Source organism: Heterodontus francisci, chromosome 13 (genome assembly GCF_036365525.1).
Source record: "Heterodontus francisci isolate sHetFra1 chromosome 13, sHetFra1.hap1, whole genome shotgun sequence".
In the NCBI taxonomy this organism is placed as follows: Eukaryota; Metazoa; Chordata; class Chondrichthyes; order Heterodontiformes; family Heterodontidae; genus Heterodontus; species Heterodontus francisci.
The window spans coordinates 51,714,174-51,730,372 of NC_090383.1; the positions used below are offsets into that span (position 1 = coordinate 51,714,174).

Consider the following 16,199-nt stretch of genomic DNA (forward strand, 5'->3'; position numbering starts at 1 on the left):
ATAAGGTCAGAAGTGGGGATATTCACTAATGATTGAACAATGTTCAGTACCATTCACAACACCTCAGATATTGAAGCAATCCGTGCCATTTGCAGCAGAACCTGGACAATATTCAGGCTTGGGTTGATAAGTGGCAAGTAACTTTTGCGCCACACAAGTGCCAGGCAATGACCATCATAAGCAAGAAAGAATCTAACGATTTCTCCTTAACATTCAATGGCATTACCATCACTGAATTCCCCACTATTAACATCCTGGGGGATTACCATTGACCAGAAACTTAACTGGATTGGCTATGTAAATACTGTGCCTTCAAGCGCAGGTCAGAGGCTAGGAATTCTGCAGCGTGTAACTCAACTCCTGACTCCCCAAATCCTATCCACCATGTAAAGGCATAAGTCAGGAGTGTGATGGAATACTCCCCATTTGCCTGGAGGAGGGCAACTCCAACAACACTCAAGAATCTTATCATCCATGACAAAGCAGCCCACTTAACTGGCACTCCATATACCACATTAAATAGTCATTCCCTCCACCACTGGTGCACAGTAGCAGCAGTGTCTACCATCTACAAAATGCAACTCGCTTCTTCCAAACCCACGCCTCTATCATCTAGAAAAACAAGAGCAGCAGATGCATGGAACACCACCACCTGCAAGTTCCCCTCCAAGCCACACAATATCCTGACTTGGAACTATATCGCCATTCCTTCACTGTCACTGGGTCAAAATCCTAGACTCCCTCCCTGACAGCATTGTGGGTGTACCAACATCACGTGGACTGCAGCGGTTCAAGAAGGTGGCTCATCGCCTTAATAGTGACACTCTCATTCCATGAACAAATGATAAAAAGATGGTCAGCACTGCAGCCATGATACAATGGTGATGGAGGGAGTGAATGTTTAAGGTGGATGGGGCGCCAATCAAGAGTGCTGCTTTGTCTTGGATGGTGCTGAGCTTCTTGAGTGTTATTGCAGCTGCACCCATTCAGGCAAGTGGGATTATTTCATTATTCTTGACTTGTGTCTTATAAATGGTGGAAAGGTTTTGGGAGTCAGGACATGAATTCCTTGCTGCAGAATACTCAGTCTCTGACCTGCTATGGCAACCACAGTGTTTATGTACCTAGTCCAATTAATTTTCTGGTCAATGGTGACCCTCTAGGATGTTAATGGTGGGTTTGATGTTAATGTTGTTGAATGTGATGGGGAGGTATTGTAGGAGATGGTCATTACCTGGCACTTCTGTGACCCAAATGTTACTTGCTACTTATCAGGCCAAGCTTGAACGTTGTCCAGGTTTTGCTGCATCTTGGCACAACTACTTTATTATTTGAGGAGTTGCAAATGGTACTGAACACTGTGCAATTCTCAGCAAACATCCCCATTTCTGACCTCATGATGGAGGAAATGTAATTGATGAAGCAGCTGAAGATGGTTGGGCCTAGGACACGACGCTAAGTAATTCCTTAAGCTATGTCCTGGGGCTGAAATGATTGGTCTCCAACAACCAGAACCATCTCCTTTGTGCTAGGTACGATTCCAGCGAGTGGTGAATTTTCCCCCCAATTCCTATTAACTTCAATTTTGCTCAGGTTTCTTGATGCCACACTCGGTCAAATGCAGCCTTGATGTCAAGGGCAGTCACTCTCACCTCACCTCTTGAGTTCAGTTCTTCTGTCCATATTTAGACCAAGGCTGTAATGAGGTCTGAAGTCTAGTGGCCCTGCGGAACCCAAACTGAGCATCGGTGAGCTGATTGTTGCTGATAAAGTGCTGATTAATAGCACTGTCGACAACACCTTCCATCATTTTGCTGATGATTGAGAGTAGACTGATGGAGCAGTAATTGGCCAGATTGGATTTTTCCTGCATTTTGAGAACAGAACATACCTGGACAATTTTCCACACTGTCAGGTAGATGCCAGTGTTGCAGCTATACCAGAACAGCTTCGGTAGAGTTGTAGTTAGTTCTGGAGCACAAGGCTTAGTGCAGAATCCTTAAAGTCAGGAGAAAGTCCGACAGTATGTGTCACACCACTCCCTGTAGTCTTCAGTAACTTTAAACAACCCTGGAAACAAGCAAACACTTCTACAATCACAGCAACAGCCAGTAGAAATTAATCAGCAACTAACCTGAAAGTAGGTGATGATTCCTTTAAATAGCACAGATGGGGGTTCCTTCCTGCTACTCAATGCATGTTCAGCTGTGCAAGTTTAAAACTGGCTGTTAGCTGGAGTGATAAGCTCTAAAACATCAGCACTGCTGTCAAATCAATATTACATGATAATTAATGTCACAATCTGCCTTTTCTTCATACTTCCAGTGGACGCTACCTGCATACATGCTTATGGCCTCACCAGAATGGCATTCAGCAAGGCTAGCACCAGAAATGTGCATAGAAGCTACAGACGTGATTTTAGAGGCAAAATGGCACTCCTAGGGCCAAAAGAACATGCACTATGGAGCCGAATTTTGTTACCTCTGCTTATGGGAGTGACCAGCACTACTGTACTGGAGGGAATATAAATCAGGAGCAGTAGAATAAACATAATTTGCACTAAACTGTGCTTGGTTCTAATCACCGGGACAGACAAAAGAGAGTGAGTGTAGAAATAGAAGTATAGAGAAGATGAAAGCGTAGCTGGAGAGATGGTGCAGGAGGGAGGGCTTTAGATTCCAGGCACATTAGGATCGGTTCTGAGGGAGATGGGACCTGTGCAGGCAGGACAGTTTATACCTGAACAGAGCTGGGACCAAAGTCCCTGCTGGGGGGGGTGGTGGGGGTGGGGTGGTGGTGGTTTGCTAGTGCTTTTTGGAAAGGTGTAAACTAACTTGGCATGGGGATGTGAACCAGTAGGTAACATTAGACAGAAAAACCAAGATGCACAAAGACTTGGGAGAGATGAGTTGCACTAAAGTAAGAAAATGTAAGGTAGTAGGTGGGGTTAGATTAACAGGGAATGCAATAAGGTCTAAATTGGGTTTACTGTGTATGTATGCGAATGCACAGAGTGTGGTAAATACGGATAGGGAGCTGTAGATGCAGGTAAGCATGTGGGAATATAATATCATGGTAATGGATAACTGGCTCACAAAGGGGCAGGATGAGGTACTAAATACTCCTGGATATAAGGTGTTTGGGAAAATAGGAAAGAAAAGGAGGAGGAGTGCAGGATTGATTAAGGTTAACATTACACTGCTGGAGAGAGAGGATGTCCTAGAGGGGTCAAGGACAGCGTCTATTTGTTTAGAGCTAAGAAACAATAGAGGTACCATTACATTGCTGGGTGTATTCCATAGGCCATCAACTAGTGGGAAATATATAGTGGAGCTAATTTGCAAGGAAATTACAGAAGTTCAAAAACTATAGAGTAGTTATAATGGTGGACTTTAAATATCGTATTATAGACTGGGAGAGTAATAGTGTAAAGGGCAGACAGGGGGAAGAGTTTCTAAAGTGTGTTCAGGAGAATTCTCTAAATCAGTATTTTTCCAGTCCAACGAAGAAGGAGGCATTGCTAGATCTGGTTCTGGGGAATGAAGTGGGACAAATGGATTAAGTATCAGTATGGGAACATTTAGGGGATAGTGATCATAGTATTGTAAGGTTTAGATTGGCTATAGAAAAATACAAGGAGCAATCTAGAGTAAAAATAATTAATTGGGGAAGGACCAATTTCAATGGGGTTGGAATGGATCTGGCCCAGGTAAACTGGAATCAAAGATTGGCAAGCAAAACTATGATTGAACAATTGACTGCCTTTGAAGAGGTGATAGTTTGGTACAATTCAGTACATTTCCTGGAAGGGGGAAAGGTAAGGACAAACAAAGCCAGAGCACCCTGGATGACAAAAGACATAGAGAGTAAGATGAAGCAGAAAAAAGGTTCATATGGCAGATGTCAGGTTGATAATACAAGTGAGAACCAGGCTGAATATCGAACGTTCAGAGGGTAAGTAAAAAAGAAATAAGAACAGCAAAGAAAGAGTATGTGAAGAGATTAACAGCCAACATGAAAGGGAATCCAAAAGTCTTCTATAGGCATACAAATAGTAAGAGTTTGCTAAAAGCAATTAGGGACCAAGAACGCAGTTTACGCATGGAGGCAGACAGCATGGCTGAGGTACCAGTTTTTCTGGCTTCCTTAGACTCAGGGGTGGTGCCAGAAGACTGGAGAATTGCAAACATTACACCTTTGTTCAAAAAAGAGTGTGAAGATAATTCCAGCAACTACAGGCCAGTCAGTTTAACTTTGGCGGTGGGAAAACTTCTAGAAAAAATCATTTAGGACAAAATCAATAGTCACATCGACAAATGTGGGTTAATTAAGGAAAGCCAGCATGGATTTCTTAAGGGAAAATCATGTTTAACTAACTTGCTAGAGTTTTTTGAGGAGGTAACAGGGAGGGTTAATGAGGGCAATGCTGTTGATGTGGTGTACATGGACTTTCAAAAGGTGTTTGATACAGTGCCACACAACAGACTTGTGAACAAACTTGTAGCTCATGGAATAAAAAGGGTGGTAGCAACATGTATATGAAATTGGCTGAGTGGCAGGAAACAACCAGCAGTGGTTAATGGATGTTTTTCGGGCTGGAGGAAGGTTTTGTAGTGGAGTTCGCCAAGGATCAGTGTTGTGACCCTTGCTTTTCCTGATATATATAAATCACCTAGACCTTGGTGGACAGAGCACAATTTCAAAGTTTTCAGATGATACAAAACTTGGAAGCATTGTGAACTGTGAGGAGGATAGTGTAGAACTTCAAAAGGACATAGACAAGTTGGTGGAATGGGCAAACAGGTGGCAGATAAATTTCAATGCAGAGAAATGTGAAGTGATACATTTTGGTAGGAAGAACATGGAGACACAGGATAGAATAAAGGGTACAATTCTAAACGGGGTGCAGGAGCAGAAGGACCTGGGTGTATATGTGCATAAGGCATTAAAGGTGGCAGGACAGATTGAGAGAGCAGTTAATAAAACATACAGTATCCTGGGCTTTATTAATAGGGGCAGAGAGTGCAACAGCAAGGAAGTTACGTTGAACTTGTATAAGACACCAGTTTGGCCTCAGATGGAGTATTGTGTCCAGTTCTGGGCGCCGCACTTTAGGAAAGACGTGAGGGCATTGGAGAGGGTACAGCAAAGAGTCACGAGAATGGTTCCAGGCGTGAGCAACTTTAGTTATTAAGATATATTAGAGAAGTTAGGACTGTTTTCCTTGGAGAAGAAAAGGCTGAGAGGTGATTTGATAGAGGTATTCAAAATCATGAGGGGTCTGGACAAAGTAGATAGAGAGAAACTTTTCCCACTTGTGAAAGGATCGAGAACAAGAGGGCACAGATTTAAAGTATTTGGTAAGAGAAGCAAAAGTGACATGAGGAAAAACTTTTTTAAGCAGTGAGTGGTTAAGGTCTGAAATGCGTTGCCTGAGAACATGTAGAAGCAAGTTCAATTGAAACATTCAAAAGGGAATTAGACAGTGATATGAAAAAGATGAATGTGCAGGGTTGTGGGGAGACGGGAGGGGAATGGAACTGAGGGAATTGCTCTTTCAGAGAGCCAGTGCGGACACGATGAGCCGAATGGCCTCCTTCTGCACTGGAACGATTCTGTAATTCTGTGAAGTCCAATGTAAGTTGCTAACCAATGAAATTAATATTTCTCATTTGGCACATGGAGTTTTCTCAACATACTGAATTGGCCAGTACATCCAATTTAATAAAGAATTAAACCCACCATTTACTCGAGAATAGTTATGTGTTATTACCATGCCGGTATTAAGTATGAAGCTAAAAGTTATGAACCAGAAGTGGCAGATTAAAGGGGCAGAATAACAGCTCACATTTTATGCTGAGTATTAAAATTGGATTCAATTCATGGCCTGATTTAATCTGTGCCCTTAATCTGTATTTTAAACCAATATCATAGGATACACCTTCAAGGGCAATTTAAAGGCTATCCAGGGGTGGAGAGGCAGCTTGATTCCTAAGTCCCTGTAAGCAATTCCCACTTCTGTAAGACACAGATAATAAGGGATTTTAAAGAAATAAGTTTCTATTGATACGTGATTTAAAAATATTCTCAACCTTCACCTGGCCTATCCAAAATTTGGTATAGAGGTTCAAAAACATGTAATTGGATTCAAAAATGCTGTACATTGCTGGCAAGTTAGTTAATATGACTCATTTTCTGTGTAACCATAGAATGACCCAAGTACAAAATTCCATTTCTAATTTAACTGCAGCTGAGGAAATCTGCACAAGTTCTTCATTACTAACTTTAACAAGCTTGCAAAAAGAAAAAACTATTTTTTGGAAAATCATTTGGGAATAAACATGTGCAAGGCCTGTTAGTACTTCACCCATAGCATTTATTCTAAACATCAGTTTTTGATTAAAATTAAGTCAGAGATGTTGGGCATGATCCATTTCAGACAGTCCTTCATAATATGTCCATCTAATAAGTTAAGTATTATGTAAGTGATCCTCATAATCTGCTATAAACCAACATTATGAGGACACATTCACAATACCAATACAGTTCAAGCACAACATTGTACTCCTAAACCAACATCATTTTGGCGCCATTTTCATCCTTCCACACTGAAGTCAGTTACATGAAAGGAAAAGATTCTCAAAACACTACAAAATTTCACAATTACCTCTAGTTGTTTTCATATTACTCATTTTATTATTTATTTTCTGGATTTGTAAGCTTTTCCTACCGTTGAAACAGTGAGCTGCCAAGGTGCCACTGGGAAGATCCAGACATGTCTTGTTAATAGTGACAAACGGGAAATATTGAGGGAGAGAGATTTGTCCCATTTGTCCTATTAAACATTGTAAATCTGGACAATTTGGATGAAAATACACCCCCAATACTGACTGTTTTGCTGAGTTTAATTTCCTGCAAATGCATAGTCACCATGACTAAAGCGTTCGCCAGAGCTGGCGGGCAGCCATAAAGACAGGGCTAAATTGTGGCGAGTCGAAGAGACTTAGTAGTTGGCAGGAAAAAAGACAGAGGCGCAAGGGGAGAGCCAACTGTGTAACAGCCCCGACAAACAAATTTCTCTGCAGCACCTGTGGAAGAGCCTGTCACTCCAGAATTGGCCTTTATAGCCACTCCAGGCGCTGCTTCACAAACCACTGACCACCTCCAGGCGCGTATCCATTGTCTCTCGAGATAAGGAGGCCCAAAAGAGAAGAGATGACTAAAGACTCTGGTAGGCTATGCAGGTAAAACTGAAATAGTACATTAGCACTGCCACTGCCAGTCCCCACCCCAGATCTAATTCACATCATTTCTATGGGACTGACGTTACAAGCAGTTCCTGCTTTTATGTTCAATGCATGCTTCTGAAAAGTGGTCTTGAAAAGAATTGAAAACACAATGGGTAAAATTTTATGCTCTCCCCCGTGGCAGGTTTGGAGGTGGGGAGAGCATAAAATCAGGTGGGATGGTGGTGGGGGTTTGCCGCCACCATCCTGCCTCCGCTGAAATTTAGTCCGGGCGGGAAAGCCTGTGAACAGCCTGTAAGGGCCTCAATTGCTGTCAATTGAGGCCCTTAACTGGGCAATTAACCCCCAATTAAGAGCCTCTTCCCGCCACAGCCACAATAACCCGTGCGGCGGGCGGTCCTGTCGCCGCATGGGAAGCATGGTAGGAAAAACCGTGCGAGCTGCTTCCCTGCTCTGTGTGGGGGTGGGGTCCCTCGTTCAAAGGTACTTAGAACTTGAACGAGGGATCCGGCATCGGGAAGTGGGGGGGGGGCGGTGCCCTCTAGGGCCACCCTCCTGCGCTTGCTGCCAACCGCTCCATACCCTATCCTATGGAAGGCCTGCCACTGTCCACTTAAGTGCCTGATTGGCACTAAATTTGGCAGGCCTTCTGGAAAAGAAGTGACACAGGGATCTCAGCATCAGTTTCCCCCGACATCGAGACCCCCGCCGCCAGCACAAAATTCCCCACAGTGCTTCACCCTGTGTGGTTTGTGTGCACTGGATAAAATTGCAGCTTATTATTCTCATCTTAAAGAAAGCTCTTAACTTCATGACAAGTAACATTTAAGGCATATTTCACTGAAACAGACAGGAAAGAAAGAGTGAAATAAAAACAAGAAATGCTGGAACCACTCAGCAGGTCTGGCAGCATCTGTGGAAAGAGAAGCAGAGTTAACGTTTCGGGTCAGTGACCCTTCTTCGGAACTGACAAATATTAAAAATGTCACAGGTTATAAGCAAGTGAGGTGGGGGTGGGGCAAGAGATAACAAAGGAGAAGGTGTAGATTGGACAAGGCCACATAGCTGACCAAAAGGTCATGGAGCAAAGGCAAACAATATGTTAATGGTGTGTTGAAAGACAAAGCATTAGTACAGAAAAGGTGTTAACGGACTGAATATTGAACAACAGCAAGTGCAAACATGAAAAAAAAACAGTGGGTAAGCAAACTGAACAAACTAAGATGAAATGAAATAAATGCAAAAAAAATCTGAAATAAAAACAAGAAATGCTGGAACCACTCAGCAGGTGCATTTTTTTGCATTTATTTCATTTCATCTTAGTTTGCTTACCCACTGTTTTTTTTCATGTTTGCACTTGCTGTTGTTCAATATTCAGTCCGTTAACACCTTTTCTGTACTAATGCTTTGTCTTTCAACACACCATTAACATATTGTTTGCCTTTGCTCCATGACCTTTTGGTCAGCTATGTGGCCTTGTCCAATCTACACCTTCTCCTTTGTTATCTCTTGCCCCACCCCCACCTCACTTGCTTATAACCTGTGACATTTTTAATATTTGTCAGTTCCGAAGAAGGGTCACTGACCCGAAACGTTAACTCTGCTTCTCTTTCCACAGATGCTGCCAGACCTGCTGAGTGGTTCCAGCATTTCTTGTTTTTATTTCATATTTCCAGCATCTGCAGTATTTTGATTTTATATTAGGAAAGAGTTCCAAGTGTAATTTTCTCTGGAGTTTCGTAATTCACACATATCGCACGCTAAGCTTGTTTTATCAATGTCAATGGTTTCCCATAATGGAATTACTGCCTTATAACTCATTCCTTGATATCAATCCCACAACATACCACCACACATTTCACAAATTAACCATATTCTGAACAAAACGCTGAACCTGTAAAACAGCAGGACTGCCTGAACACGTAGGTGAATAACTGAAGTGACCTTTGAATGCTGACATAGTTTCATGCTCAAATCATTAAAAATCAAATGCATATAAAGTGTAATATTCATCAGAGTTACGCAGCTTGTTGCTGCACAGTTGTGCTATATCAGAGTGGTAGGGTGCTGATTCGAGCCTGCAATTTCCAGATGTTGAGTTCCCAATCTCAGTTAAGCTGCTAATGTTTGAAATTATGTTAGTGGCATAAATAAGAGCTCATCTGATGGTTCCATTGATAAATAGACTGTCCAGTGTGGAATTGAATCATTCAGACCAGAGAAGTCAGAAAGTTTCAATCCCTGCTTTTTCTTGGCCATACTGTTCTCAGCCAATGGAGTGTTAAATTGCCATTGTCTAGGAGCTTCAAAAGCTGGTGAATCAAAAAACAAATCAGCCAGTGTTCCCACCACAATGTCTATCAAATGATCTCAGCTACAAAAGTGTGCAAGTAGATTTGCAGTGAGGGCAGGATTGGACTTGGCTGTGATGCCGCAAACATTGAAAACCTTTCCAACGTTCACTTTCTGGATTCACTCAGTCAAGGTATCTAGGTGCAGTTGATGCCAATAGAATCTTACCTCAAACATGAAATAGTACCTTCACAACAGAATGGGAGAAAATCTTTGGGAAATAAAATGAGTTAAATGCATACATTTACCTTTCACAGGTGTGGTTAGAGCAGTTAAGTGTTCTGCTGTCTCAGTACCTTCCCCACTAGGAACGAACGGTGGTGCTTCTGCAGTCAAATTCTCATGTGATCCAGAGGTAATCCTTTTAAGTTCGGCTTTTACATTTTCACATATTTCCTGCTGTGAAGATTCCACACTAGATTGCACAGCAGAAGTTAGGTACTGGTGCCCATCAGAACAGGATGAATTAACAATCTCAAGCCACGATTGTCTTTCCTGATTGAAATATTGTGATTGTGAAGCTGCAGATGCAGTTGATCTACTGGTGCTCTCTGGTGAAGAATAAGAACTTGATGCTTCACTGGACACAAATGAAGACTGAAGTGAAGGTACCTGAAGAATTAGAAAATCCAGAACAAAGTCCTGTTTATTCTCAATTACATATTTTATCTAAATTTTTGAAGATATTTAACCAGTTACCATGTATATACAAAAATAAGCTTGCATTCTTCCAGTACCACTTCACATCTCTCAAAGATGTCTTGAAGACTTCACAAACACGAAAGTCACTCATGTTATATAAGCAAACATGGCAGCTAACAAAAGGTTGGTCGATGAATAACTAATTAATCTGGCTGAGGGAGGAGCGTTGGCCAAGACAGCAGATGAACTCCTGCTTTTCTTTGAATCATGCAATGGGATCTTTAGCATACACCTAAACGACAGGAACAATATCTCCTCCAATAGGCAACATACTTAGTCCTTACATTATGAACCCAAGTCTTAGAGTGGAACTTGAACCACAGTGCTCTGTTTCAGTGATGTCTCAATAAAGCTATGTAGTTTCATAAATTTTGTTCTATGCTGTAGTTGATGACTCATGGTTAGAATCTTGCCATCAACTTAGGGTTGCTCAAGACTCTCGCCTCTCTCTTGCACAGTTCTTCTGCCACATCAACAATCTTCTCTATTCATCAGCCAGTCCTAATCACTCTTCTGTTGAAAATTCTACTCTACTTCATCAATTTAATTTAGATCACAACTCTAAGTTTACATTACCTCTGGGCATCTCAAAGTACAATAGTTGAATCACTGCACTCTTAACTCCTCCATGTCCCTTCATCAAATATACAGTTATTTCATTTCTCTCTAGGACAACTAATAGTTATCATATAGGGTTGTAATCTCTGGATTACTCCCTGTGCCACGTGCCAGTGAGGCTAGAAATAGGAAGATAGTGCAGCTAAACACGTGGCTGAGCAGCTGGTTTAGAAGGGAGGGTTTCAGATATCTGGACCATTGGGCTCTCTTCAGGGACAGGTGGGACCTGTACAGGAAGGACGGGTTGCATCTAAACTGGAAGGGCACTAATATCCTGGCTGCAAGGTTTGCTAGTGTCACTCGGGAGGGTTTAAACTAGTGTGGCAGTGGGGTGGGAACCACAGCAGGAGGACAGGGAGTGAAGTAAATGAGGAGGACATAGTAAATAAGGCCAGCAGGACTAAGAGGAAGAGAAGGCAGGGAGATGTTGCTGAGCACAGCGGGACTGGTGGTCTGAAGTGCATTTGTTTCAATGCGAGAAGTATAACAGGTAAGGCAGATGAACTTAGAGCTTGGATTAGTACTTGGAAATATGATGTTGTTGCTATTACAGAGACTTGGTTGAGGGAAGGGCAGGATTGGCAGCTAAATGTTCCAGGCTTTAGAAGCTTCAGGCGGGATAGAGGGGGATGTAAAAGGGGTGGGGGTGTTGCATTACTGGTTAAGGAGAATAGCACAGCTGTACTGCGGGAGGACACCTCAGAGGGGTCATGCAGCGAGGCAATATGGGTGGAGCTCAGGAATAGGAAGGGTGCAGTCACGATGTTGGGGGTTTACTACAGGCCTCCCAACAGCCAGCGGGAGGTAGAGGAACAGATATGTAGACAGATTTTGGAAAGATGTAAAGGTAACAGGGTTGTAGTGGTGGGTGATTTTAACTTCCCCAATATTGACTGGGACTCACTCAGTGCTAGGGGCTTGGATGGGGCAGAATTTGTGAGGAGCATCCAGGAGGGCTTCTTGAAACAGTATGTAGATAGTCCAACTAGGGATGGGGCCATTCTGGACCTGGTATTGGGGAATGAGCCCGGCCAGGTGGTCGAAGTTTCAGTGGAGGAGCATTTCGGGAGCAGTGCCCATAATTCCATAAGTTTTAAGGTACTTGTGGATAAGGATAAGAGTAGTCCTTGGGTGAAGGTGCTAAATTGGGGGAAGGCAAATTATAATATTAGGCAGGAACTGAAGAATTTAGATTGGGGGCGGCTGTTTGAGGGTAAATCAACATCTGACATGTGGGAGTCTTTCAAACGTCAGCTGATTAGAATCCAGGACCAGCACGTTCCTGTGAGGAAGAAGGATAAGTTTGGCAAGTTTCGGGAACCTTGGATAACACGGGATATTGTTAGCCTAGTCAAAAAGAAAAAGGAAGCATTTGTAAGGGCTGGAAGGCTAGGAACAGATGAAGCACTTGAGGAATATAAAGACAGTAGGAAGGAACTTAAGCAAGGAGTTAGGAGGGCTAAAAGGGGTCATGAAAAGTCATTGGCAAACAAGATTAAGGAAAACCCCAAGGCTTTCTATACATGTATAAAGAGCAAGAGGGTAACGAGGGAAAGAGTTGGCCCACTCAAGGACAGAGATGGGGATCTATGCGTGGAGCCAGAGGAAATGGGTGAGGTGCTAAATGAGTACTTTGCTTCAGTATTCACCAAGGAGAAGGACTTGGTGGATGATGAGCCTAGGGAAGTGAGTGCAGATAGTCTCAGTCATCTCATTATCAAAAAGGAGGTGGTGTTGGGTGTCTTGCAAAGCATTAAGGTAGATAAGTCCCCAGGGCCTGATGGGATCTACCCCAGAATACTGAGGGAGGCAAGGGAAGAAATTGCTGGGGCCTTGACAGAAATCTTTGCATCCTCATTGGCTACAGGTGAGGTCCCAGAGCACTGGAGAATAGCCAATGTTGTTCCTTTGTTTAAGAAGGGTAGCAAGGATAATCCAGGAAATTATAGGCCGGTGAGCCTTACGTCAGTGGTAGGGAAACTATTAGAGAGGATTCTTCAGGACAGGATTTACTCCCATGTGGAAACAAATGAACTTATTAGCAAGAGACAGCATGGTTTTGTGAAGGGGAGGTCGTGTCTTACTAATTTGATTGAGTTTTTTGAGGAAGTGACGAAGATGATTGATGAGGGAAGGGCAGTGGATGTTGTCTATATGGACTTCAGTAAAGCCTTTGACAAGGTCCCGCATGGCAGACTGGTACAAAAGGTGAAGTCACACGGGATCAGAGGTGAGCTGGCAAGATGGATACAGAACTGGCTCAGTCACAGAAGACAGAGGGTAACAGTGGATGGATGTTTTTCTGAATGGAGGGATGTGACTAGTGGTGTTCCGCAGGGATCAGTGCTGGGACCTTTGCTGTTTGTAGTACATATAAATGATTTGGAGGAAAATGTAGCTGGTCTGATTAGTAAGTTTGCGGACGACACAAAGGTTGGTGGAGTTGCGGATAATGATGAGGATTGTCAGAGGATACAGCAGGATATAGATCAGTTGGAGACTTGGGCGGAGAAATGGCAGATGGAGTTTAATCCGGACAAATGTGAGGTAATGCATTTTGGAAGGTCTAATGCAGGTGGGAGGTACACAGTAAATGGCAGAACCCTTAGGAGTATTGACAGGCAGAGAGATCTGGGCGTACAGGTCCACAGGTCACTGAAAGTGGCAAAGTAGGTGGATAAGGTAGTCAAGAAGGCATAGGGCATGCTTGCCTTCATCGGTCGGGGCATAGAGTATAAAAATTGGCAAGTCATGTTGCAGCTGTACAGAACCTTAGTTAGGCCACACTTAGAATATTGCGTGCAATTCTGGTCGCCACACTACCAGAAGGACGTGGAGGCTTTGGAGAGGGTACAGAAGAGGTTTGCCAGGATGTTGCCTGGTCTGGAGGGCATTAGCTATGAGGAGAGGCTGGATTAACTCGGATTGTTTTCACTGGAACGACGGAGGTGGAGGGGCAACATGATAGAGGTTTACAAAGTTATGAGCGGCATGGACAGAGTGGATAGTCAGAAGCTTTTTCCCAGGGTGGAAGAGTCAGTTACTAGGGGACATAGGTTTGAGGTGCGAGGGGCAAAGTTTAGAGGGGATGTGCGAGGCAAGTTTTTTTTTCCCCACAGAGGGTGGTGAGTGCCTGGAACTTGCTGCCAGGGGAGGTGGTGGAAGCAGATACGATAGCGATGTTTAAGAGACATCTTGACAAATACATGAATAGGAAGGGAATAGAGGGATATGGGCCCCGGAATTGCAGAAGGTGTTAGTTTCGGCAGGCATCAAGATCGGCGCAGGCTTGGAGGGCCGAATGGCCTGTTCCTGTGCTGTACTGTTCTTCATTACCAAATGGTTCTTCTCTGTGGCTGTTTTTCATCAATCATATTATAGATATCACTGTTTCATTTAACTACAACTGGAACTCCCAACTCTTTCTCCACTGATAACCTGCAATCAAGCTCAGGTTCTTAATTTGTGCCCAACACTTATCACAACAACTCAACTCACTATGAAACCCAAGTTCTTCCAAAACATGAATAATGCTTGATATTTGACCAGAACATAACACTTCTCTTACATTTCTGAATCAGATGCAAAAAGAAAGCTCGTCATCTGATATGTGAGATGTCATCTTACTTTTACATTTCAATTCCCCCCTTTTCTGTCTCATTTCTCATCTGTTCCTGTTTTACCTATACTAGCGTGATGACCATTCCACTGAAATTTCCTCTCATCCTTGGCTAAGGTTCAGATATTCCCTATATAGTCTTCTTCCTCCTTCCACATTCGTTATGTTGAAATCAAAGCCCAATGCAACCACTTACTCTAAATCAATCTTTTCTAAGATCTCTGCTGTGAAACCTATTACCTTTCTCAATCTTCAGTTCTCCTACAACGTTTAGGCTTTTAAAACCCAAGCTTGTTATTACCAAATCATGAAATCCTGACTTATCTGGTCTTATTTCACACTTTTCAACCTTGGTGGTGCTTTCGCCTCTCAAAAATTATTTAAGTGGGCAGATCATCAAATTATATTCAAAAAATTGTCACATTATTTAAAATAATTAAATATTTTACTAATTAAAGGAATTCGCCAAGATGCCATCTGCCATTTTCTTTTATTTAAAGTAATTTGTTGACGATTTGTGCTCAAACCAAAGGATTTTGGTACTCAGAAGTAGAACACTTCAACTGACTTTACCACTTGTTTGATGAAAAGTTCAGTTTCGGCGGGGTGTACATCTTCAATGGAACAGAAATTCAGAGAGCACATTAATGGGCGGACTATCTGATATTGTTCACTTTACACTCCTGCCAAAGTTGAAAGTTCCAACCATTGTCTGTATCAGGTGCAGTATGACTAGAGGTAGAACAAATCTCCCTCTACTCTGCATTAACACCGTGTCTTTTCCCAACCTTAGAAGAACACCCTTATATCGTGTAAATTTCTCACTTGCCAAATTAGTCATCCTATTAGCCTTTGAGTAAGACTTTTTAGGGTGCCATTAATGCTGAATTTGGGGCTTTGCCATGTTCTGCACACTCATATTCACCAGGAGCTAAGGTGAGATTGCCTCATCTTATTTCACTTTTGTGGCTTGTATTGTCAAAGAAAAGGAGACTTTTATCCTGTGTTGGTTGGATTCACAGAGATGAAAGGGCAGTGAATGGTAATCAACTGAAGCTCCTAGTCTTTTCAATTATTTTCCAAGAGATATGCACTAACACACGAAATGTTTTTTTTTTCCCTATTCAAGACTCATATTATAAGTTATGGTAGGGAACTAACCTAAAGCCAAAGATATATAAAGAGGAGGTTTCAACTATCCTCATTGCTCATTCTCGCATGCACACCAAAGGATGCTCATTTTATGAACAGTATTTAAAACACGCAAGTTTCTCCAGTGGACCTCTAACTTATTTAAAGCAGCTGGAGTGAAAGGTGCCATGCTGAGTTTGTTGAACTTGTCACTGTGCTCATAGTTGCCACAAACTCTCAGGCTTCAGGTGAACAAGAACATGCAGTTGTTGTCTGCTCCACCTCTGCCAATGCAAATGGCAGCAACAATACTGCACAAACTAATTATCGTTGAAAAACACACAAGGATAAATTTAGTAGACAGAGTAATGGTATCTGAATCACGATATTAGCCAGTCTAGCACCAACAGTGACAAATTAAGGAGCACTACTCCTAGGTGTCCAGAAATATCCACATAATATACTCAATTAACACATCTCTGGTTAGCAAACACATCTAATAATTTTTTTCAATGTGCAGCTAGCAGGAG

The 16,199-nt window shown here is 42.5% G+C and overlaps 1 protein-coding gene across 4 annotated transcripts in view; it reads right to left on the reverse strand.

The window, feature by feature from the left end:
* The window catches only part of ipcef1 (interaction protein for cytohesin exchange factors 1), a 210,973-nt gene that overhangs the window by 76,813 nt on the left and 117,961 nt on the right, over nucleotides 1-16,199 (reverse strand). For all 4 annotated transcript variants that reach the window (XM_068044818.1, XM_068044820.1, XM_068044822.1 and 1 more), the window contains exon 9: nucleotides 9,848-10,211. In XM_068044818.1, coding sequence (XP_067900919.1) covers nucleotides 9,848-10,211 — 364 coding nt within the window. The remainder of the gene's footprint in view (nucleotides 1-9,847; nucleotides 10,212-16,199) is intronic.